General features: G+C 60.7%; 1 protein-coding gene across 8 annotated transcripts in view; it reads left to right on the forward strand.

The window, feature by feature from the left end:
* DLG3 (discs large MAGUK scaffold protein 3) overlaps nucleotides 1-24,488 on the forward strand; it is a 79,924-nt gene that overhangs the window by 40,666 nt on the left and 14,770 nt on the right. For 4 of the 8 annotated variants that reach the window (XM_074147755.1, XM_074147756.1, XM_074147757.1 and 1 more), the window contains 9 exons: nucleotides 8,361-8,411; nucleotides 11,430-11,554; nucleotides 11,999-12,168; nucleotides 12,550-12,686; nucleotides 12,989-13,133; nucleotides 13,286-13,445; nucleotides 17,993-18,149; nucleotides 18,565-18,667; nucleotides 24,094-24,208. In XM_074147755.1, coding sequence (XP_074003856.1) covers nucleotides 8,361-8,411; nucleotides 11,430-11,554; nucleotides 11,999-12,168; nucleotides 12,550-12,686; nucleotides 12,989-13,133; nucleotides 13,286-13,445; nucleotides 17,993-18,149; nucleotides 18,565-18,667; nucleotides 24,094-24,208 — 1,163 coding nt within the window. Of the gene's footprint in view, nucleotides 1-8,360; nucleotides 8,412-11,429; nucleotides 11,555-11,998; nucleotides 12,169-12,549; nucleotides 12,687-12,988; nucleotides 13,134-13,285; nucleotides 13,446-17,992; nucleotides 18,150-18,564; nucleotides 18,668-24,093; nucleotides 24,209-24,488 lie in introns of those variants that run through there. The other 4 variants (XM_074147760.1, XM_074147761.1, XM_074147762.1 and 1 more) reach the window with 2 other exon arrangements.

Consider the following 24,488-nt stretch of genomic DNA (forward strand, 5'->3'; position numbering starts at 1 on the left):
GAAGGCTCCTCCAGCCCAAGGAGGCCCCAATGAGGTGGCAGAGGAGCCTTTGCCACATCGCTCCAGCACATCCCACCCGCAAACATTGCTGGGGCTGGGTGACGCTGAGCAGAGCCAAGGCTAGCAGCAAGTGATGCTGGGGACTCCAGGACAGGGAGGGTACAAAGCAGGAGGCACTCAGAGGAGCAGGGGGAACTGGACTGCCGGTGTTCAGGGTGACCCACAGAGCCATTTCCTCCGCTTCCCATGCAGGGTGGCTGCAAGGCTCTGATGAGGCATCCCTTACCTTTCTGCACTGCCTCAGCCCCCTCCAGCAGCCTGGCCCCTCAGGAGGGAGGCAGGGCTCTCTGGGCGCTTGCTGGCATTGCAGCCACTGGTCCTCAGGGCCGCAGGACCCATCAGATGCTGCTTCTCTCCCAGCAAAGGCTGCCAGCAGCTGAGCAGTGCTTGGTGACTGTGTTTGCAGCCACAGTGCATTTGGCGCTCCTGACATGGTATAAAGACAATCCTCCTCGGTTTGTTGCAGAGAGGGTTTGTGTGCTGCTGCATCCCTTCCCAGAACATTTGCGAATGATTCCTGCCACGGGGATGGATGGAGCAGGGTGGCCAGTATGATAAGCTGATAAACCAATGCTTACAAATACTTAAAGGGTGGGTGTCAGGAGGATGGGGCCAGTCTTCTTTCAGTGGTGCCCAGTGACAGGACAAGAGGAAATGGGCACACACTTGAACAGAAGAAGTTCCATCTAAACATGAGGAGGAACTTCTTTCCTGTGAGGGTGGCAGAGCCCTGGAAGAGGCTGCCCAGAGAGGTGGTGGAGTCTCCTTCTCTGGAGACATTCAAACCCCGCCTGGACACGTTCCTGGGCAACCTGCTCTGGGGGGACCTCCTCTGGCAGGGGGTTGGACTAGATGATCTCCAGAGGTCCCTTCCAACCCCATATTGTTCTGTGATTCATTCTGTGATTCTGTAATTTCTGCAGCACTGGCTCCATGCTCATGGGATGCTCCCCTTTTTTTTCCCAAAGGGAGCTCACTTGACAGCTTGCCAGGGCTGGGTGCTTTGCACCTGGTTTTCTTCTGATGCAGCAAATTTCAGCTGCCTTCCACATTAATGAAGCGGCACCAGAACTGGGAGCTGGGGTTGGTTTGTCTTTGGAGTCATGGTAGAGCGCTGCAGGTGACTTCTGGTGGTTGAACCTTGCTTGTGAAGAACTGCAGACCTCAGCCCACAGCCTGTGGTGGGGTCAGTGTGCATCAAAGCTGTGCTGGGCTGGTTGGGCAGGGCTACAAAAAGGAAGGGAAGCCCAGATGAGACCTCTGCAACCCTGGCTGTATGGTTTAATTATGCCTCGAGTGCTTAACTGAAGCCACCTGGCATTGGGGAGGAAGGTGATGGTGCCTCTCTCAGCATGGTGGTCCTGGGTTCAGCAGCCTTGTATGAATGTGGCAGAAGAGAGTTGCTGTCCCCATTGGTTTCCTTCTCCAAACACACGGCATGGCAAGGCGTTTGTGGGGTTGGAGGCTCCTCGCAGCATGCTGGGCACCCCGGCTGCAGAGCAGTGCTGTGCTGCAGTCCGCTCTCTGTCCTCACCCAGCTGGTGCCGTTCTACAGGGAAGTGGAAAAAGGGCAATGTCTCCTGGAGAGGAAGGACACACCGCAAGGTTGGACTGGGGTGAGTGAGGGATGTCCTGTGGGCAGGGCAGGGAGGTATTCCCGGGTGGAAAGTCAGCTTTCATATCTGTTTTGTACCCTCTCTCCTTTTGGGGGTCATTGCCTGCTCGCCATTGCAGCCACCAGCGCCACATCCTTCGCCAGGCTCCAGCTGTGCCTGTCCCTCCTCCCTGCCTGTGTGCCCAAGGGCAGCGAGAGGTGAGCCCGAGGGCCAAGGACAGGCTCTGTCGCTCCAGGCGGGGCCCCGAGCCCTGCAGAAGCCAGCAGCAGGGAGCCCACCCCTGGGACCAGCAGCCGCCTCCTCCCACCGCAGTGCATTCCACTTTCCTGCCCTCCTGGCTGCCTCCCGCCACTCTGTCTCATTAACTCCATATCCCTCCCACGCCCTCTCCCTCCACCTCGTTAGCTCCATGTCACTGTCCACCCCTTCTCCCTGCATCTCTGCCGCAGCTTCTTCTTGCCGTGCTGGATGGGAGCTCCCTTCTCGCAGCCCCTGGGGTGGGTTTGGCTGGGATGCGGGTGCTGGCTCTGCACCCCTGGCAGGCACCAGCATCCCCCTGGGGATGGCAGTCACCTACCCCATCCATCCAACCCCAGCAGTACGTGCCAAGGGCGGGGAAAACTGCCCTGCGGTGATCAAAAGGAAGGGAGAGGTCATGGCTGTGTGGAGCGGGGACGACCAGCCCTGTGCCCAGGGCAGGGGAGACACCTCACTTTGATTCCTCTCAACCTCCTGCCTGAAAACCCTCTCGCCTTCTACTTCATGTCACACCAGCGCAGAAACGAGCCCTGCTCCATCCTTTCCTTCTTCGGGGACCTGGGCTCCTCAGGCTCCGGGGAAAACACCCCCCCAAGCCCTCCCGTTGGGTAGTTTCCCGGGTCAGCAAAGGAGCCACACCGGGGGCTTGCTGCAGACGAGCACACCGAAATGGCAAATCTGGAAGCATGTTTTTTCACAAACCCAAAAGCTGAAGCCTGTTGGTACAGTATGTATTTGGAAGGGTTAAAGTCACATCTTCCAGTCTTTAATTACTTAACTATTCCATGCTTTCCTTAATGATAAACAGATGGATGTAGTCTAGTTCCTTCCTGTTCTAGCTCCATTGATTGCATTGGACTAGCTGATGGGCTGAATTTGGCCCCGGCTGTTTATCAAGAAGTCTGCTCCACATTTCAATCTCTCTGTCCACCCACCTCCATCCCCAAGAGCATGTGGCACCAGCAGCACCGTAAGGCATGAGCTGCAGCACCAGGTCCCACTCACCGCCGGGGCTCAGCTCTGCTGCCTGCAGCTTGTGTGAAGCCCAGCACCCCCAGGGTGTAAAACCCCAAATAAATCATTATAAAATTCATAGAATCATAGAATCACAGAATGGTTAGAGTTGGAAGGGACCTTAAAGATCATCGACTTCCAACCCCCCTGCCATGGGCAGGGACACCTCCCACCAGACCAGGTTGCTCAAAGCCCCATCCAGCCTGGCCTTGAACCCCTCCAGGGATGGGGCAGCCACAGCTTCCCTGGGCAACCTGTTCCAGTGCTTCACCACCCTCACAGCAAAGAATTTCCTCCTAATATCTAATTTAAATCTCCCCTCTTCCAATTTAAAACCATTACCCCTTGTCCTGTCACTACATCTCCTGACAAAGAGTCCCTCTCCGGCTCTCCTGTAGGCTCCCTTCAGATATTGGAAGGCTGCTATGAGGTCTCCCTGGAGCCTTCTCTTCTCCAGGCTGAACAACCCCAGCTCTCTCAGCCTGTCTTCATAGGGGAGGTGCTCCATCCCTCTGATCATCTTCGTGGCCCTCCGCTGGACCCATTCCAACAGGTCCATGTCCTTCCTGTGTTGAGGACTCCAAAGCTGCACACAGTACTCCAGGTGGGGTCTCACGAGGGCAGAGTAGAGGGGCAGAATCACCTCCCGTGACCTGCTGGCCATGCTAATTCCTGTTGTATTAAAAGCATCCCTTGAAGGGTAAGGAGGGGTGCCAGGGGGGATCACCCATGCCAGCTCCAGGTCGTTGCTCAGGGTTTCACCCCTTGGTGTATTTCGCCCAGCAGGTCCATAGCGGGGAGTTGAAGCATCAGAAGCCCAGTTCCCATGGTGGATGGGGTCTCTGCATTTCCAAGCTGCCTCTCTGAAGCTGAAACAACTTCTTGCTGCCTAGGGTGCGTGGCAACTGCTGCCAGGCAGTCCCAAAGTGAACAGGGAAGGTCACTCCAAAGCCATTGAGGAGCTGAAGGTTTCATAGCCTGGGTCCTTGGAGCCCTCCTTTGGTGCCCCACGGCCCAGCAGCGAGGTGCCACCGCCTCCTTGCTCTCTAAAAGCGAGGTGTAAGGAAGCCAGGGGCTTCCCAGGCCTAATCCTGGGCAGCCAGCACCATGGGAGCCCCAGGTTCTGCCACTGGTGAGCACAGAGGCAACCTCCTTGAGCAGCACTGACTGCTACCAGCGTCGCCAGCCGCTGTCACTGCAGAGTCGGGGGCAGCAGAGATGACCACCACGGTCCAGTGCCTTTGAGCAGGGCAAAACGTACTTGTAAGCCTGAAAAACCAGGAAAAAAAAAAAAAAAATCAAAATTAAACTGCCACCCTCACACTTTGGTCCCAAGCGCTGGTGGTGGCACATCCCACTGCCAGTGCCTGCGGAGCCCTCCCAGCTGCGTGCTGGGGCTGTCAGCCCTCATGCCCCTTCCTCTGCCCGAGCCCTCTGGCAAAAGGCTGACCAGAAATACAGCGTTTATTTACTCTGTGCGCATGGCCAACACCGTGGGCAACGCAGGCAAGGGGGTTGAGGCCAGGGGTCAGCTGGAAGCGAGTCAGTAGGTCTCAGTGCTGTGACAGGACACGTGGATGCCGGGGGGAGCGGGGGGTGGGTGAAGGGAGGGAGCTCTTGACCTATTTTCTCTGGGCCCCCTGCCATGTGCAGGCAGGGAGAGCTCTCCCTCGCCAGCGCTGCCGGTGCCTGCGCCAGCTCAGACGTGCCCATGGCTCCTGCTGCCCCGGCACCGGGCTGCTCTCCCTTCCTCGCCCCGGGGGAGGCGTGGGGCATCGCCAGGCACCCTCCACCCCCTGGGCCGGCTGGCACCACCGAGGGCTGACCCTCCAGCCTTCACACTCTTCATTATGTCTCTACACGGCTGCTCCACCACCAGATCCCTCTGCCTGTCCCCATCGTGTCCTAACCACAAGACACGGGCTAGATCCTGCTCTGAAAGTGGCTGTGGGCAGTGTTATCCCTCCTGCAGCCTGACAGGCTGTAAGGGTTGAGTTTGAGGAACCCCATCTTAGTCTTCTAAATCTGGCCTCCTTTTTTTATTAAAACCAACCCAAATCCGGACTCTCTAGCAAATTGTGAAGTGCGTTCCACGTGCGCCGGTGCGGTGTTGGCCAGCAGAGCCTGCAGACAGCTTGCAGTAGCTCTGGAAGGTGTGTGCTCTTCTGTTTATCAAACGAGTGTTAACTCTGCAGCCTTCTGTTGATGATTTAAATGTCATCATCGCTAACTGTTTCCCTGCTGCTCAACACATGAAAGGGAAGCGAAGGCCGGCGAAGGGAGCCTCTTCTTAAGCCCTCAGGTGGGCTTGCTGCCTGGGAAAGGCTTGGAAAAAAAATACCCTTACTCTCTTCCATGAGGAATCGGACAGTGCTCAGGATCGGGATACGCTGGGAACAGCTAATGAGCCCCTAACACCCCTGTCGGCTCTGCAGGCGTTATGTGGGGAGACGGGAGGAGGGTGGGGTGTGCTCTCCCTGCCCGGGGCCGTGGAGCCGGGCATCTCCCCACAGAGCCCAGGGCACTGAGGTGGCCCCAAAGGGGAGCTGGGGAGGAGCACAGGGCAGCGGCAGAGGAGAGGGGGAACAGCCTGCGGCAGAGCCGGGTCGCGGCAGCGCCGGTGGGTGACACGGGGAGGTTTTGCCGTCAGTGAGTGACTGGTATTCAATTTTCCGACGCTGGAACGTTTGCTTTGTTGGCTCGTTCCCTTGGTTACGTGGTATATATTAAGTTCTCCATTTGGCTTCCTTATGCAATTAACTGGCGTTCTGTTACATGGATTTTGGAAACACAATCAGAGCTAAAACTTCGTGGCCAGGCCTGGCTGACCCCGGGGTGCCCGGCCGGAGCAGGCACCGGCACCTGGAAGAGCTGGGAGAGCACCGACTCCACTGGCTTTCAGGACATGATGCAAAGCATCCCACAGCATTGGCAGCCCTGAGATTTGGGGAGCAGGGGTCCCCCAAACCCACCTGGCCGGCAGAAGGGTGTCTGACGGGGCTGCGTGCCGGGGTGTCTCTGCACCCCGGGCTCTTGCCGGCAGCGGCCGCTCGCTTGGTGGGGCTCGCGCGCTGCTGGCTCTCTCCGCGGCTCACAGATTGTCAAAGTTTTCTGCACATCCCCATCCTGTAGGTATGTATGTGCTGTTCCTCTGCGGCCGTGGGTGTGCATATGGCTGGCTGTGTGGCAACTGTGTTGAATGCCAAAGCAGAGAGGACAATGTGTGTAGTAGCGAAGGGTGCCAGGAATGCGCGTTGCTGGAAAGCCGGGGGGAGGCGACGCCGCGCCCCACGCACCGGGCTACCAACTGCGGAGATGAGATGAGCCCAGAGGCTGGAGCGAGGGTGGCTGTGAGGGTGGCGCGGGCCAGAGAGCCGGCTCCACTTGGGATTAGTCAGTACGGTAGGATGCCAGGAGGGAAAAGCAACCCCTGACAGCCTGTGGTGAGGGAAGCAATGCTCCCCCCCCGCCCACAGGAGCATGGCCCAAGGCGGTGCTGTGGCAGGAGGTGTCCCTGTCTCTCTGAGGCTGTCAGGGATCCTGCTGCGGGTGAATCCCACCACTCCCGGTGCTTTTCTACAGAGGGGTCCTGTTCAAGAGCTGACCAAAGCCTTTCCCAATGTGCTGGGAGGATCAGAGCATCCTAATATAGGAGCATCTGGATGTCCTGACCCTGAACCGTGCCCTGAAATCTTCCTGTGGCTAAGAGGCATCAGGCACGGAGCACATCCGAGGAGGGACAACCCTCTCAGCCCATGTTCCCTGGAGCCTCTGTTCTGTCCCTCCACCCTGGACTGTCCCCAGCTTCGTCCTTGAAGCGCGGTACCCACAACAGGGTGTGGGGTTGCTTTGGTCTCACCAAGGCTGAACCAGGCAGGGGATGAGGGCACATGTCGCAGGTGGCACAGCCCCATCCCAGATCCTGGCATGCAGAACTGCTTTTCCACCTGGGCACCTGATTATTCCCACCTAGAGAACCTCCTGCTTGCTCTTCCTACCTATAAATAGGACCCCACTGCCGCCTCGCTGAGTTTCCTTCCACGGTGTCAGATGATGGCTGTAGCATAAATGAGGTTTGTTGTCCCCTCCATCTAATGGCCCAGTACTGTGAGGTTTTGGAGGATGGCTGGGCTGTGCCTCCATGGATAGCAGGGAGCTGGGCAAGTGGGACACAATCACGTGCTGGTGCCGGATAAGGGGATCTGTGTCCTAACAAAGCCACAGCAGCTCCGGTTTGGGATATGGAGTGCGTACAGAAAGTGGCTCCAGGTGATCTACAAGCCATCAATTAGCGGGGGATGGAAAATCCACGTGAGGAACCCTGCACGTTGTCCAGGGGCAGCAGGCAGAGGTAGGGCTGCAGGATGGGAGAGGCATTTGCCCACTGAGCCCCTGGCCCCGCTGCCGCGCCATGCAGACCCCTCCCGTGCCATGCAGACCCCTCGCACATCTCCCAGAGTGACCCAAACTGTGAGGTTGAGTCCAGTCCCCTCCAAAACTGTTGCTGCTGAGTGTAACAGCTCTGGATATTCCAACAGCCAGTTGCTTTGCAATTCTTGCTAAATTTTAGACCTTGGCAGCTGTTTGTGGCCTGATGACTTGGAGTGAAACTGCCACCTTATTTTTCTGTGCATTGTTGCTTATGGGGAAAATGGAAGTTTTTGACCTGTACATTTACCATTTCTTACTTTAGAGCCTACAGTTGCACCCCTTTTGTTTCAAGCCATTACATTTCCCAGAGTCCTGCTTTGGCACCCTGGGTGTGGGAGATCTTTAAGCCTGGGGATCTGAATGGCGTACAGCATTGAGACGGGCTGCACCATTTTTTTTTATACAAGGGCATCGCAATGTTTTCCCCTCTTACTGTTCCCCACACTCGCATCTCCTTTCCTTTGCACCCAGCTAATTCTGTAGAATGAATTATTCTGAATTCCCTGATAACACCGTCATGCTACTAAAAGATCTAAAAGATATAACCTGCTAAAGGTGTTTATGATGTTATTATGTACAGACATTATTTTTTTCCTTTAAATGGACCGACCCCCTTTCTTCCCTTCCTGCAGCAGTGAATTCCGGAGGTTAATTACATGCTGCGTAACAAAGGCGTTATTCCTTTTTGTGCCTTCGGTTGTGTTCCTTTTCATGGCTGGAGAAATGAGCTGGGAGAATAAAGGCTTTGCGCTGAAGTGCATTAAAGTCAGTGGGCTTTGGCTCATGCCCAGAAAGAAAAGCAGCGCACAGTTTAATTCCAGGGCAGGCTCGAGCGATTGCGTTTAAGGTTTGGTTGGGTTTTTTTTCGGCAGTGATGGTGCAGCTTTTAGGTTGGATTCTTGATATTCAGCTATCGGAGGGGAAAAATAAATCCCCGTGGAACCGGCACAGAGCTGTAACGTGCTGTCTCCCTCTCCCCAGGTGAACGGCAGCGATGGGATGTTCAAATACGAGGAGATCGTCTTGGAAAGGGTAAGTGTTCTTCACTCGCCCGCTGGCAGCCTCTGCTGCCTCTTCCCACTCGCCCTCCCACCAGCGCAGCCGGCACCCCCTGCGTCCCCGCGCCAGCTGACGGGGAGAGATCGGTCTCTGCTCCTCGCTCTCCCCGCAGGTTTTTGGGGGTGTCGTGCTTGCCTTCCCCGCACGGCCCCCGCAGCACGGGGAGAGGTGGGCTCACTGCTCCCCTCTCCGCAGACCCCTCCAGAAGGGAGGGAGGGATGAAGGCTTCTCCCTCACCTCCCTCGTTCACACCCTCGCCCCCACAAACCCGCCAGCACGGAGCTGGGGGGAGGCTCTTTGTCACCGCCTTTGCCAGAGAATGAGGGTGCTCGTGCAGGCACGCGGGCGGGCGCACCCCGCAGCCGGGCACAGGGGACTGATGCCTCCCCGCCACCGGGCTCCCCATGGCTCCAGGGCACACAGCCCGGGGATGCTAAGCACCAAGGATGTGTTTTCTAGTAAACCAGACCGCAACGGGGGGAGTTTCTGCTCGAGCCTTTTCTTGTCCATCGGCAACGCGGAGCTGATGGCATGCACCACGCCGACCCTGGCTACAATTAGCCGGGGCACCAGCCGGCACCACACAGGGCAGGGAGGGCTTTCTCCTGGCACCCTGGGAGTGGCAGGGATGGAGGGATGGAGAGGGAGCAGGGATGGAGGGCTGGGCACAGTCCTGCAGAGTGGGGATGGCCGGGGTGGGAGGCTGCTCCATGGCACACCTTGCCTCCTCCTGGCTGCCGCGCCGGCTGGCTCAGCCTTGCTGCGTGGCCGGCGTCGCAGGGGAAGACGCATCACTCGTTATTCTGTTCCTCTCTGCCTTTAGTCATCTCCCTCCTCCCCTTGGCTCTGCATCATGGAGGTGGGTGGACGGAAGGTTATCTGGGGCTGCCGCCTCACCCACCGCTTCCCCAGCGTGCCTGACGAAACCAGCCCAGAGGATGCTTCCTTTTTGGGCTGAGTGCTTCTTGCTCTGGGCCCAATTTAGAGGCAAAAGCCTTGCTTTCAGGGATTCTTCAGAGCTTCCTCTGTCCTTAGCCCTCAGCAGGAGTAAGTGGGGAGCTGGCAGGGTCACACTGAGAGGCGGCACTCATTGCTGCCCCCATTCCTAAGCCCCAGGTGGAGATTCCCTCACCAGCAGCACGAAACCATGAGAGAATTTCAGTGCTTAGCAGCCAGGGCCAGCATGGACTTCCCCCAGGTCCTTCCCCTTCACCTGGTCCCCAGTGGGATCCTACAGCCCTGTCTTACGGCAGGAGGAGCACCCTGGTGCGTGAGGTGAGGCTGTCCCCCTGCTGGGGTGTTTGGCTCCCAGAGATGACCTCAGCGTACTCCAAAGTTGCTGAACTGTCACTGTCTTTATTGTAAAGACAAGGGCAAATGCAGCAGTGTTTTGGGGGCAATAACTGAGGAAACGCCGTCCACAGAGGGACATGGCTTTGGGTTTACCCACCGTACACGTGTCCACAGCAGGAGCTGCCCCTGCGTCTGCATCAACCCCGATGCCAGCTAAGAAATCCCTCAAACTCCATTGCATGGCTTATCAAAATGCAAATAAACACCTCTGGGATCACTTCCAGGTTTTGTAACTAGCACCAGAGCACACCCTTCCGAAGACAGGCACAGCGAATGGCTGGAGACCATTTTGCAGAGTCTCACCTGCCTCGCTGGGTCCCTGGTGACAGCAAGCTTTTTTGAGCTGGGCACGGGGTAACCAGAATCCAGCTTAAAAAAAGGAGAGAGGCCTGAGACCTTTCATCGTTGAGTGGCTCCCCATCACGTGCCGGCCAAATCCCAGCCGGCAGGAGAGCCTCCGGCAGCACTGCATAGTGAGAGTGGCTCCCAGATGCCACATGCTGTGTTATGAGCGGCGTAAAATCAGAGCGGACACCTCTACATCGCGGCAAGAGCTGATGCTGAGCCCAAACTGCTGGGGAGAAGCATGATCCCCAGCCCGCTGCTGGTGCTAGGTTACCCCGGGGAGCCTGAGCTACGGTGTGGCCCTCCTGGCCACAGGTCCCCCGGGAAGGGCAGAGCTCCCCATCGGCCGACGCTGAGCGCTGGGGACGTGGGCAGCCGGGAGAGTGCTTGGCCCGAGCCCATTTGTGTACAAGAGAGGCGGGCACAATAGGATGTGACTAAGTGTCAGCTCTTCCGCATGAGAAAACAAGGCGAGGAGCCATCTGATTTTCAAGGCAGAGCAGAAAAAGCAGGAATTGTCGACTTGCATCAAGCCCAGAGCTGGAAGCAGCGCCTGTGAGTGTGTCACTGCTGGGGATCCTGTAAATGGGAGAGGTGGCGCAGGGCCATGGCCGCTCATCCTGGGATGCTGCCGGGATAGAGGTGGAGACGCAGCACGGTCCTGCACTCTCCCTGGGCAGACTTCAGCAGGGTGAAGCTCAGGTGATGCTCCAAGCATGTCCGGGAGGAAGAGGAGGCAGAACTGGAGACCACACTTCATCCTGACAGCCCCCTCCACCCAATCCTGCAAATTTTGGCATCAGCACTGCTGGTTCCTGGGTTGGCTCCCTGCTGGGGCTGCATCCCAGTGGGCAGGGGACAGGGATGGGATGGTGGTGGCGGCATAAGCCCCGCTGCTCCGTGCAGGCTGCACCATCAGTGTCTCCTCCTGGGGAGCAGCCAGCAAGGGGAGGTTTTCTCCGCCAAGGACCACCCCCTCTTCCCCCAGCTCGCCGCCTGCCTCAGAGTCTCTTGGTGGAGACGCGGTGGTGAGGGAGGTCCTCAGCGGCTCCCACTCTCCCACTCCATCTGGTTGGTGCTCCGCGCTGCCGCACCGAGCCCCTCGGCTGATGAGTGCCGGCCTCCCCTCTGGCCGCGCATCCCTCTGTCCCCTCAGCCGGGCACCCTGGGGAGCAACAGATGCTGTAAGGGCTCCTGCGCCCTGGGCAGCCCTGCTGGGGGAGAAACGCTTTGAGAGGGCTGGCAGCAAGCAGTTTTCCGCCGGGGAAAGACGCGGTGTTTGATTTCCCACAGGGTAACTCCGGCCTCGGCTTCAGCATAGCAGGAGGAATCGACAACCCCCACATTCCAGATGACCCGGGAATCTTCATCACGAAAATCATCCCCGGGGGAGCGGCAGCTATGGACGGCCGTCTGGGGTGAGTGTACGGGGCTGGGGGAGCAGCCCCATCAGGGTGTCACCTGGGATCTCCCCAGAGACCCTCTAGGCAGCTCCTGCCCCCCTCCACTGCCATGGTCCCCAGTTCCCCACCACCAGGTCTTCTCAGCGTAGGGATGCCCATGGTCCCCTGCCGCCAGCCACCCCTCCTCCCCTCCCTGTGCCAGGCTCTGGTGCCCATCCTTCCCCCTGCAGCCCAGGGTAGGGTTCAGCCTTTCCCTTCATCTCCCATCTCCACCAGCATCGCAGCATGGGGACCAGCCCTGCTGCCTCCCCCTTCGAGAGGGATCCTACTGTCACCACGGCAGGGCAGGATCTGGCCATCTTGAGCAGCTCTCCCTAGCACAAGGGTCTGCGCGGCCAGAGGAGGGTGGCAGAAGCTGGTGGTTGCCCAGGGGAGCTCAGGGCCACCCTTTCCTTGCAGGGTGAACGACTGTGTGCTGCGGGTGAACGATGTAGACGTCTCCGAGGTGGTGCACAGCAAAGCCGTGGAGGCCCTGAAGGAAGCGGGCCCCGTGGTGCGACTCGTGGTGCGTCGCCGGCAGCCCCCGCCAGAGACCATCATGGAGGTCAACCTGATGAAGGGTCCCAAAGGTGAACCCCTCACTCTGCTCGCAGGACTGGGGTACCCTACTGCCCCACAGGACAGTGTGGGTTGTCCCCTCGGTGTGGGATGCCACAGGGTGCAAGACAGCATGACAGGGGATGTGGGATGCGAGGTGGCACCACCACAGTGCGGGATGCCACAGGGTGGCCCAGCAGCGTGGGTTGCTATGGGGCACAGGGTGTGGGACAGCCCCACGGCGCAGCGTGTGGTGGCTGGGCTGCCCCGCACAGCAGCAGGGTGGCCCATTGCCTGCTGGATTTGGGGCAGGGTGGGAAGCCCAGTGAATGCAGAGGGGCCGTGGTGCCAGCCCAGGGCTCCATCCATCTGTCTGTCCCTCACCTCTCACCTGCCCTCTCACTCCCCCTCAGGCTTGGGGTTCAGCATCGCGGGGGGCATTGGGAACCAGCACATCCCCGGGGACAACAGCATCTACATCACCAAGATCATCGAGGGAGGTGCTGCCCAGAAGGACGGGCGCCTGCAGATCGGGGACCGGCTGCTCGCGGTAAGCCCCATGCTTGCAGAGAGACACAGGGCGAAGCCGGGCAGTCCCCGTGGTGCCGATCCTGAACCTCAGCACCCCTCCCTCCAGCAGCCCCATGCCCCCATCCCTGGGGTCCCCGCGGGGACGGTGCTGTGGGAGGGGCAGGTGCAGCACCGGCTGCAGGCGGGATGGCCAAACCTATGGAGACAAGACCCTCTCTCTGGCACCAACTGCGGCACCTACCCCGCGGGAAACGGCTCCGCTCCTGCAGAGCTGCATCAGCCCCTGCCCTCCGGCCAAGTCACCCCCCTTCCCTCCCGCAGGTGAATAACACAAACCTGCAGGACGTGCGGCATGAGGAGGCGGTGGCCGCCCTGAAGAACACCTCCGACATGGTGTACCTGAAAGTGGCCAAGCCCGGCAACATCCACCTCAACGACATGTACGCGCCCCCCGACTACGCCAGCAGTACGTACACCGCCAGCCGCTGGCGCCGCAGCCCGGGCACCACAGGGCAGAGGGGGACGGAGCATGCTGGGGCGGCGGGCAACATGGGGCTGGTCTCCACATCCACATTGTGGATGGATTTCTGCTCCTGATGCCCTTCTCCTTCCCTGCAGCCTTCTCAGCCTTGGCTGACAACCACATAAGCCATAACTCCAGTCTGGGCTACCTGGGCAGCGTTGAGAGCAAGCCTGCCTACCCCGTCCCTCCCCAGGTGACTCCATCCCGGTACTCGCCCATCCCTCGGCACATGATCGGGGACGAGGACTTCACAAGGTGAGTACTGGGCATGAGCATCCCTAATCCCTGCTCCTTCTCCTTCCCTCTCTCCCTGCCTGGCCGCTTGACCTCATCCCTGCTGCCGGTGCAGAGCCTCGGCTGAAAGCCCCTTTAGGGGTACATGGTGCAAAGGTTGGGGCGCCCACAGTGAGCTCCATGCTCACTCCCCCTGAGACCAGCCCTGCCGTGTTGCCCCCTGGCTTGCTGCGTCCCCCATTCCCCGTTCCCCATCCTGCTCCTCCCTGAGCCTTATGTGTCTGCATTTCAGCTTCATTCTCTTTCTTGTTTTACAATATCTGGTGTTCCCTGCCCTTGCGGTGCCATCCAGTGCCAGGCTGCCAGCGGGCTGTCCCTGAGCAGAGCTGTACGGGGGGTGAGGGGCTGGGGGGTGGCACAGGTCTGGGTACAAGTCAGGGTCCTCCTCCCTCGCTCCCCGAGCCCAGTATCCCACACCACCTGCACCTGGGTGCCATTTCACGGGCTGCCAGCCCCGGGCTTGCCAGCCTCCTGCTCAGCCCTGGCACAGCCCCCTTTTCCCCACTAGCATCATTTACGCTGCACGAGCAGGTTTGTTTCCTGAACCCAGGAAATAAAGAGGAGCACAAAGAAGATGTTGCTCTGAGCCTAAACGCAGTGTAAAACTTCTCCAGAGCTTCATACTGAGGACGGGAGAGCGAGACCTGGCTTTCCTGCTCTGCTTGTCCGAGCTCACAGATTTCTCTCTGCTTGCCACAGCCTCGGGGCCAATGCGGAGCCTGCTCTGGGTTTGGTATCCCCAGGGCCGGGGCTGTAGGGCTCAGGCTGCATTCTTAGACTTAGGGCTGGATCTGCGGTTAGGAGCGAGGTCGCAGACTGATTTTGGGGTTGCGTTTGCAGTGGAAGATGGGGTAGCCTCACTGGGCTTGTCCCGTGCTGGGGGGGCAGCGGCAGGTGCCGCAGCAGGAGACCTTGACTTGCCATCCAGCGTCAGGTCCGCTGTTCTCCCAGAGAGTGGCTGCACTCATCTTCGTCACGAGGATTTCTCGCGTCTTCGTGCCCGAGTGCTGCTGTGCGCCGTGACCTGTGCGCCACTGGCCTCCGTCCGTGCCCCGGCTCTCCTCACTGGTCTTGGCACCAGCGATGCCGACTCCACAGCCTGTTCCCGGCACAGCATCCTTGCCGGCTGCAGCAACTCGTGTGCCACCAGGGCACCGGGGGATGATGCCACATGCAGGAGCAGTGCTTTCTGCCATTACATTGCACCACAGAAGGGACTGAGTCCCAGCGCTGAAGAAACGCACCATCTGTCGCTCGCCAGGGACCCTGGTCCCACCAGGGTGGCCCTTCCTACACATACCGACCTCCTTATTTGTGGGCCAGAGCGTGGAGAGAGCAGCCCAGCCCAGGCTGGACACGGCCCAGTGGCAATGGCACAGAGATGGCTCCGTGGTAGCTGGGTGGTGGCTCGGCAGTGGCCCTGGTGCAGCACATGCTGGTGGCCACTAGAGGATGGTGCTGCCTTACGGAGGGCCCCGCCGCAGACAGGCTGGCACGGCTCGGTCACTGTCCCCAGCCACAGCCCCCCCCCGCTCCCCACCAGATTCGCAGCCTGCAGTGGGCTCAGCACCTCCCGCATCCATCACAGGACAGCCCTGAAAACCTCCTGTGCACCACCGACCTTCCCAGGACAGCTTCACCGCCATCGGTCTGATGGCTCATGCATCGCCAAGACTGTGCACTGGGACCAGTGTCGTGCAAATGCATCTAACTGGTGTGGGGAAAGGCAGCCACTCCCCTGAAGAAGCAGCTATCTCCCAGGAGGCTCCTGAGAGCCATTTCCCAAGAGAAGCAGAGGTCCTGGCCTGGATCTAGCATCAAGCCTCTTCCCTTCCTGCAGGCACAAGTGCTGCTGCAGCTGTGGACATGGGTCCAATGACCCTTGTGTCCTGCAGCATCCGGGGCTGGGGACCAAAGCATCTGTTTTCCAATGAGTTCCACCACAGCAGCCCAGACCCGGCACAGCACCACAGGATCCCACAGTCGCTCTGTGCTGAGGTGCCAGTGCTAATGCCGCAACGTCCAGCATGGGATCTGCATGCAGCATCCACGTCCTGCCTCCCAGGATGAGGATGGAAGTGGAGAGTGCGTGTCATGACCAAGACCTGAGATGTACCTCACTGGGGCTTCATTCTCTCTCCTTGGTTCCTGTAGTGTCTCTCTACCTTCCACCAACCCATCTGGTCCTCCTAGGTGCTGAGGATGCTTCCCACCGTGCCGATTTGGGGAGACAGTTCCTGCACTCTGCTTGGGCAGCAGCAAAACCCAAGGGGCAGAGCAAGTTCATCAGCTGGTTGGAGACAGGATTTACAGACCAGAAATCTAGCTCTTTTCTCCTGTGAGAGCTCTAGCCCCAGGCATAGCTTTGCTGTAGAGAGACTGATGGCTGCAGCCCTCCCTGCTGCCTTCCAGCCCTCACAGCTGCCCCTGAGGCAAGGGCTGGTGGCATCTTGAGGACTTGGGGTTGGGGTTCCTTTGACCCCAATGGCCTTTCTGTGGTGTTTCCCTGGTCTCTTCCTGGTCCTGGTGCATCCCAGCCCCGTGCTACAGCTCCGCGTGGCTCAGAGCTCGAACGAATCTGAAGGCCAGAAGGACAAAACAGGTATTTTCTGGAGGTCAAAAGGTAGATTCAGCCTCTGCCCCATCAGAAATGTGTATCTGGAGTTACCAGTTGCCATACCTCTGCACTCGAAGGCAAGGGGCGGTGGCGGTGCACGGTGCGCATGGAGCTGCAGGCACAGGGCTCTGGGCTGCGAATCTGTCCTTGCGTGGGTGCTCCCCCCAGTCGGGGCTGTGCTGTCCGTGCCTGCAAGGGTAGGAAGGAGTTAAGTCTGTAGGGTCGAGCAGAGCGAAGCCTGCGTCCTTTCATCGCTTCCATAAAAAACCCTGCCTGTGGGTCGAGGAAGCCGCTGGCCCCGCAGCCGGCGAGAGGCAGAGACAGGCAGCACGGGGTGGCCACGGCACAGAGCATTCAGAACATTCCTGCCCCTCGCGCCTCCCGGCTGCCATCGCGCCGCAATGTTCACCGTCAATGTCTCCTCATCTATGTCCTACAGGGGACAGTCGTCCCTGTCCCCTTCCAGGCAGCGGCAAGGCCACAGAAACAAGTGTGCCCAGAGGTAGGGGACCAGGATGCTGCTGTGCCTGGTGGGAGGCGCGGGGACGGGGAGAGGAGCGGCTGGGGGAGCCAGGCGGGTCGGGCTGTGCTGAGCCTGGGGTCTGGGCAGGGCAGGAGCACACTAAGACCTTCTTGCCAGGCCTCCTGCATTTCTGTCTGTCCGTCTCCTGCTCCCGTTGCTCCTTATACGGTGGTTGCCTGGAGCTAAGTGATATTCAGCCCATCAGGACCCCTCCACGGGGAAGGATAGTGGGAGACTTTTCCTGGGGTGCTGGCACCTGTCCATGGAGGTAAATCCTGCTGCCTGCATCTGTGAAAGCACCAAAACATTCCCCCACCTGCCCTGGTGACAGCAGCAATACCCAGGGGGCTGAAAGAGATGTTTTCTTGCAAGAGTGGCCTGGGAGCACGCTGCCAGGCTGCAGGGCTTTGTGCTGCTCGTGCCGCCTGAGCCCCCCTCCTTCCCTGGCTATTGGCAGCAGCCATGGCGGGGGGGGGGGGGCTGGGATGGCCACCCCGGTGTCCCAGGCTCCCCTTGGCACAAGTCTGCCAGTATTTTAGGGTCCACCACAGGTGCCATTGGCCAGTGCTGTGCCTGGGGCTCCAGCATCTCTCCGACCGCATCCCAGAGATCTCCCGCTGCTGGGCAGGGGGTTGATCAGGCTGCTGAGCTGACTGGCAGGTCCTAAGACCTTGTGGTACCCACCAGAGCACCCAGGATCCACTGGTCACCGCAGTGGATGTGCCGATGGTCCCCAGTGTAGTGTTGGCTTACAGTCACCACTAGCCTGTGCTAATTGTCTAGTGCCATTTAGTCCTTCTAATTTTAATCCAGCGCTTGAGCTGGGAGTTGCCATTGTTCCCATCAGGCTTGGGTTTTTTTTTTTTTCCCAGCTGAAAATTGACGCAGGATTTTTGCGATGCCAGGCAGTCTTTCTGCCTTTGCCTGCCTATTGTTTGAGCTGCGAAAGAATTAAGTCATCATCGAAAAATCCAGGACTTCTGTTGAGCCGTGCAGGGCCTGTGGTGTGGGGGTGCCTGGGGTTGCGGGCACCGAGGGGCTTCATCCCCCTCTCCCGGCACGGCCACGCCGTCCTCAGTGCCCAGGCTCGCAGCAGCCAGTGCTGCCTCACAGGCCAATATTTCCGTGCGTGATTTCACAGCAGACGCTCTGTCTCCATCCGCGCTCCGTCTCATGTCACTCATGCAACTGCCCTCATCTCTCCCGGTTTATCAGCCTCCTCAGTGGCAAGGTCTAAGTCGTGCCAGGTAGCACCTGGGGGGACTCTAGCCCCACCGGTGTGCCAGGACGCCCAGGCACAGCCAACCCTGTCACCAGCTTTGCTGTTCCTTGCCCTGATGTCTCCCTGTCCCGTGTCTGTCCTTCCAGGGAGCCCCGGAAAATCATCCTGCACAAAGGCTCGACTGGGCTGGGCTTCAACATCGTTGGGGGGGAAGATGGCGAGGGGATCTTTGTGTCCTTCATCCTGGCTGGAGGCCCTGCCGACCTCAGCGGGGAGCTGCGGCGGGGAGACCGCATCCTTTCGGTGAGTCGGGGGGGGGTCTCCTGCAGCCCCAGGCGGGTGCCCGCAGGACATCTGTCCCCTGCTACCCCAGACACGCTGGGGCTGGGTCCCCCCAGCGATGGTGTGGATGTGGCCCCTGGGTGTGCAGGATCGGAGCAGCCTCTCGGGATCTGTCCTGCGTTGGAGCAGGGGCTGGCCGGGTACCTGCTCCCGGTGCCCGGGCCGGCCGGGGGCAGGTACCGGGGATGCCAGTACTAGAGATGGCGGTACCGGGGGTGATACTGGGGGCACAGGGGGCCTGGGTGACGAGGCACTGAGGGTGTGGGTACTCCGATACCGGGGCGGGGCAGCGTTGCCGAGGGCCGGGCCGCAGGGCAGACCCGGTGGGTGCGAGCCCCGGTGGGTCCGGTCCAGCGGAGCCGCTCTCTCCCGGCAGGTGAACGGTGTGAACCTCCGCAACGCCACCCACGAGCAGGCGGCGGCAGCGCTGAAGCGGGCGGGGCAGACGGTGACCATCATCGCGCAGTACCGGCCCGAAGGTACCGACACCGGGAACCGGGAACCGCCGCCAGTAACCGGCAGCGGGGGAGGGAGGCGGGGGGCGGGGCGCCGCATGCAGATGAGGTGGGCGGGGCGTTGTCGGGCGCGCGGGCGGGGCGCGGCGGGAGGCCGGGGCGGGAGGGGGGGGGCGGCGGGCGAGGCGCCGATTGGCGCGGGGCGGGGCGCGGGGGGGAGACGCGGGCGCCGATTGGTCCGGACGGCTGGAGGGGGCGGGGCGGCGGCGTCCCGCCGGCGGTGCCTGCGCGGCTTTGTGTGCGGGCCGGGGCCGCTGCCGGGGCCCGCCGCCCCCTCCGGCCTGCAGGTGAGCGGGGCTCCGCCGGGCCCCCGAGGCTGGGCCGACGGGGGGGGCCTCGCTGGGAGCGGGGTCGTCTACGGGGGGGGGGGGGGGTCGGGGGTCTGTTTGCCGGAGGGCGTCGACTCGAGGCCCCGCTCCGTGGGGGTCCCCGCTCCGTGGGGGTCCCCGCTGGCCATGCTGGGGGGGTCTCCGGCGGGGCTCACGGGTGCGGCGACCGCCCCTCGTTCTGGGGGGCGGCTCCCTTCACCCCCAACTCCCCAGCGCGGTGGGGTCCCGAGCCTCCACCCCCCCCTGCGGCCACCTGGCCTGTGCGCCTGGAAGCGGGGCCTCGGTACCGGGTGGGGGCTCGACCCCGACTCTGAGCATCCCGCCTGCCGCGCTGCCCCAGCGACCGCCTCTCCTTAGCGCCGGTCTTTAATTCCTTCGGCAAAGGTGTCGGGGCCAGTGGTCCCGCGGGGATGGGGGGGGCAGTCCTGCGGGGGGCAGCCGGTGGCTGGCGGCGGCGGGAGGGGGGCCGGTAGCTGCCTACCGAGACCCTCCCCGGGCTGGCAGGGCGAGAACCGGGGAGGGCATCCCAGCGGCGAGTGAGGGGCCGGGAGCTGCTCCCGGGGCTGCTGCCGAACTGTGACCCTGTCCCGAGCGGCACCGGCCGGGACGCAGCAGCTCGTGTCCCCTGCTAGAGGTGTCTCTCCTGGGCCCCGCTGCATTTCTCCCCCAGCAGCTCTGGTCCTCTCCCCCGAGGCCAGCCTGCTACCCTTTGCCTTGTGCCACATCGGTGGCATCAACAGGCAGTGCCCTGCAGATCATTGTCCCTGCTGTTCCTCCTCTGTCCAGTGACAGAAGCCATCGGAGCCGTTAGTGCCACTCAGGGGTGTTCTGTGAGTTTGTTTGGTTTGGCTTTTTCTTTTCTTTTTTTTTTTTTTTTTTTTTTTTTGTTATTTCTTTCTTTCCAGGAAGCGCTTAATGTTCTCGTATTTCTGGCTCCCTTTGCCACTTGAGATTTGGCAAAGACGCCAAACCAGAGTGGTTCCTAAATGTCAAACAGGACAAAATGTTTTGAAACCTCATTAGACCGAGGCTGAAATGTCAGTGCTTCGTAGCCGGTGGCTTTCCAGGTCCGCGATGGCCCCTGGCACGTGTGGGCAGCAGCTGGCAGGGGCCACAGCCATCCTGGGAGGCAGCATAGCTGCCGTGAAACACCAACTGGGGCATACTGGGGGTTGACTGGAGGCTTAAAGGCCTGGGAGCCAAGGAGAAAGGTCTCCCCAGTGTGGGTGAGGATGGGTGTGCATCGTGGCTGTGGAAAAAGCGGGAGAGCTGGGTTGTAGGATGCCCAAAGGAGGAGATGCTGGTGGAAAGGGGCTTTGGGAAGTTACTTCCCGCTAGCAGAGGTGGAGGATGGCACCTCTCTGTCGTACGTGAGCGCGGGCAGGGCTTGCCCGTGGGGTGCTGGATGAGCACATGTGTGCGCTGCATCTGACCTCGCTGGGGCTCCGAGGGAGCAGAGAGGCTGCTTGCCCAGGTCGTGGGGGACGAGGTGCCCTCCCTGTGGGGTCCTGCCAGGCACTCGGAGTGGAAAGAAGCAAAGGCAAAACCAGGGAAGGATAGAAAGAGGAGCTGCCCTCCTTCCTTTCTTCTCCACACCTGCGCCTGGTGCAGCACCTCTGGCCACTGCTGCGTGTCCTCAGGGAGGAGGCGGCTGCTCCCTGTGACGGCGCCTCTGAGCACTTCTCTCCCTGACCTTTGCCGGCTGCTATCACCAACGCTTGGCTTTGGTAATTCCCCTTCATCATGCCCCACGCGACAAAACCTTGGTATTCCTCACCTGAAAATACAAAAAAACTTGTGTGACGGCATTTCTCTGAGCTGGCCACTCCAAGGGAAGTGCAAGGGCTGCTTTTCAAAGCCTCCAGCCTTTCCCCATGGCCATCCTTCCCTCTCACGTGTGCCTGTGCAGGGAGGTGGCTGTACTTTAACCCCGGGGCTGGAAGGAAGCTCAGAGCTGGGGGTAATGGCTGGGCTGGAGCCCGTGGCTGAGCATCCCTGGGCTCTGCTGATGGCCTGGCAGAGCCGGCCTGGCCCTAGGCAGGTGGGTTTGCGTGCCAGAGAGGGCAGGGCACACGCAGGACACTTTGTGCATGCTTGGGGGTTGCTTTCCGATGCAGCTCCGCGCTCTGCCAGTGCTTTCTCCCCCTGCACTGTTTCCTGGTGCCCAGAAATCAACTGCAGACCCGCCGTCCCGTTGGCTCCGCTGGTTGTATTTGCAGCCGTGCCACAGGAGCGTGTGCCAGTGCTGGGCATCCCCGGTGCAAGCAGGATCCCCGCCTGATCTTGACGGGCTGTGACTGGGCCGTGCAGGGCTGTATCCTGCTCCTGGCACCGCGCTCGGAGCAGCGTAAGGAGGTTGGAGTCGCGTGTTTATCAAGCTGCTGAATGGGAACAGCAAATGTCCTGCCCCTCCTGCACGGTGGTGGCACTCGTGGCAAGAGGCCCCGGTCACCTGTTGCATATTTCAGTCTTGATAAGCGTGTCCTGAATGCATCCGGCACCTGGGTCCCATGGGAATGCCAGGGAGGTGAGGATCAGCTATGGCTCACCTCCTTGCAGACTTCCTGGGCGAGTTTTGGCTGTGTGGGAGGTCTGCTTTCAGGATGGAGAAGCAAGGGGACTGTGAGCTGGGGAGCAAAGGCAGGAGTGCTGCTTGCTGGGGGTTATCTGCCGGTAATGGTCTCAGAGGCTGCTCCAGCATGCAGATAAAGGGGGGCCGGTGGCAGCTAGGAGCATCCCGTGCTCGGTCCTGGGGTAACCTTGCCTCCCATGCGCTGGGAGGGAAGTGGTGGGTTTGCTTTTGGGTCTGGCTGCTCCTTGGCCCTGCGCCTTCCCACAGGCAGAGCGAGCACGTGTCGGTGGCTCCTTAAGGACCCTTCCTAGGACGGGATTGCACTTACTTTCTGGAGGATAAAGCCGGAGCAGCCTCTGAGGCCTCCTTCAGTTTGCTGAATCCAGCCTGGCTTGTGCTTCTTGTCATGCTGGCGGGCTTTTCCCAGCTCCTCCAAGCTGCACGGATGCTCCAGCAAAATTTGGAAAGTCCCTTTCCATGGAGTGCTCCGGCTGAGACGGGGGCGATTGAGAGCTCTGCCCTTGGGTTGCATGCAGGGGACACGATGGCTGGCAGGGTGGTGGCACCCAAAGGTTGCCCTCCTGACATCCCTGCCCTGATGCCACTGGCGGCTAAACCTGCTTTTGCCCTTTGCCTGCCCGGACCCAGGTGGTGCATCCTCCATACCAGCCTTCTTGGGGAGAAGGGTGTCACGGGAGGGATGTGAGCCCACATGATGGGGAGCAGCGGTCCTCTCGGTGTGGGGTGTGCAGAGAGTCTGTGCCTCCCTGCCCCGGTGGGGTTTGGGACTACTCAGCTGGGGATGGGGGCTGTAGCACCCAGCTGAGCAGCTTTCTGGGGGAAATAGCCCTTCCGTACCAAAGAGGGTCTGTTGGGTGGCTGTACCCACTCCTGATGGATGCTCCTCTGGGATATGAGAGCTCCTGGGCATCCTGGGGCAGAAGGAGCTGCACTGCAGATGCTGTGGTCCATCCCCGTGTGGGGTAAGAGGTGCGGAGCGGGAAGAAGCTCACCTCCCTCTTCCGGGAGCTCCACAAAACCCCAGTGCGGGTCAGCGAGTGCAAAAGTACTGCTTTGGTGTCATAATTCAGCTTTCTTCTGAAACAAGCCTTGCCCGTGCCTGGCTGCTGCTGCCTTTCCCTCTGCTAGATGGAAGGCAGGCGGGGGCAGCGGCTGCCCCTCGGCGTGGAGCCAGGGGGCCGGGGACCTCCACATTAAGCAGCCGATACTGCCTGGCACCCCTTGACGTCCCGCGGCAAGGGAAGGGGCTTCACATGGAGTTCCTGTGTGCCGCTTGGCGGTTTTTGCCACGGATCACCTTCTTTTCAGTCTTTTAAGTAAAAACGCGTCTGTGGCAGCTGGGTGCAGGAGGGGGATGCCAAGGCGGGTCCGGCTGCAGAGCGAGGGGCTGGAGAGTCGGGGAAACGCCGAGCTGCAGAACCCCGTAAGCCCAGCCCTGCCTGAGTCCCCACGGAGAGTCGCCTCTCCCCGTGCGCGGCGAGGGGCTGGCTCGTAAAGCCCCCACACACAGACACCCCTTGCCCTGCAACACGTGCCTTCACAGCGTGGTGTTCCCCGCGTGGCGTTCCCGGGGCTCCGCTCTGCAGCCTGCGCTGGCCCCTGCTGCCGCTTCACCCGCACCACATCTAAACTGCTGGGTTGTGGAGAAGGCTTTCTAGACAAGTCTTACAGCAGAGATGAGACACCCCCCCCTCCCCTGTTGCCAGGGTTGGGGGGGGGGGGAGGGGGGGCAGGTTGGTTCTAACTGCAGGGTGTGCCCAGGGGGACAAAATCAAGGGTTCTGGCTGGGCTGTGGTGGTGCCAGCACCTTCCCCGGTGCCACGGCGCCGGGGTTGTTCGCCAACCAGCAAACCTTCCTCGGTGCCTCCACCCTCTGCTTGCCGGCTCGACCTTTACACCCAGCTGAAGGTCGGGCCTGCGCTGTGGCCGGCGCCGGGCTGGTGGCTGCTCCTGTCCCACCGCCCGGCAGGGAGGTGGCGGCGGCTTCTGGAGGGTCCCCTGGCTCCTAGTGCGGGTCTCTGCCGCCGGGATGTAGGAGCAAAAGGTGAATTCCTCCTCCTTGCTCCCCTTCCGTGGGTGGGGGCCGTGCTGTGCCTGCTGGGGAGAGGGGCTGGGGACCCCCCCAATGGCGCCGGTCTCCTGGAGCGCTCTTTCTCTTTCTTTGCACGTTTTGAAGGGCTCTCGGCTTGCGGAGCCCTGCCCAGCCATTCCCTCTCCGGGCTGTGGCTCGGGAGCGGTGATCTCGCAGCCCTTGCCCGAGCTGCCTGCGCGGGGGCTTCGGGGTGGGTTTGGGAGCAGCCGGTGCCCTGCCTGGACTCTTGCAGGGCGCTGCAGCCTCTTTGGCTTTGTCCTCCCTCCCTCGTGTTGCAGGGACGGGCGGGCTCATGGGCAAGATGCCCCCATGGACGGGCTGTTGTTGCCTCTCTCAGCGCTGACTTTGGTGGGGCTGACCACCTCTCTCCCCGCAGAGTACAGCCGCTTCGAGTCCAAGATCCACGACCTGAGAGAGCAGATGATGAACAGCAGCATGAGCTCCGGTTCCGGCTCGCTCCGGACAAGCGAGAAGAGATCTCTCTATGTCCGGTAAGGGCAGCCTCAAGCGCCCCAGGAGGGTGGGATGGCTGTGGGTGGGATGGGTATATCCCGGCAGGGTGGGATGATGCCGCCTGGGCCATGCGGCACCTCTGCGGACGGGTGGTTTGGAGGCCAGAGGAGTGAGCGCAATCGATGCATCCTGAAGCCCGGAGGGTGCAGCAGGGAGAGCGGTGCTTTTGGGCTGGTTCCCCAGGGCTGGGTGCTTTGCCCTCGAGTGCCTCTTGCAAGGCCCACTCCGCTTTGGGAAGCGCTGGTGTCTCTACAGAGC

This window comes from Numenius arquata, chromosome 5 (assembly GCF_964106895.1).
Source record: "Numenius arquata chromosome 5, bNumArq3.hap1.1, whole genome shotgun sequence".
Classification (NCBI taxonomy): domain Eukaryota; kingdom Metazoa; phylum Chordata; class Aves; order Charadriiformes; family Scolopacidae; genus Numenius; species Numenius arquata.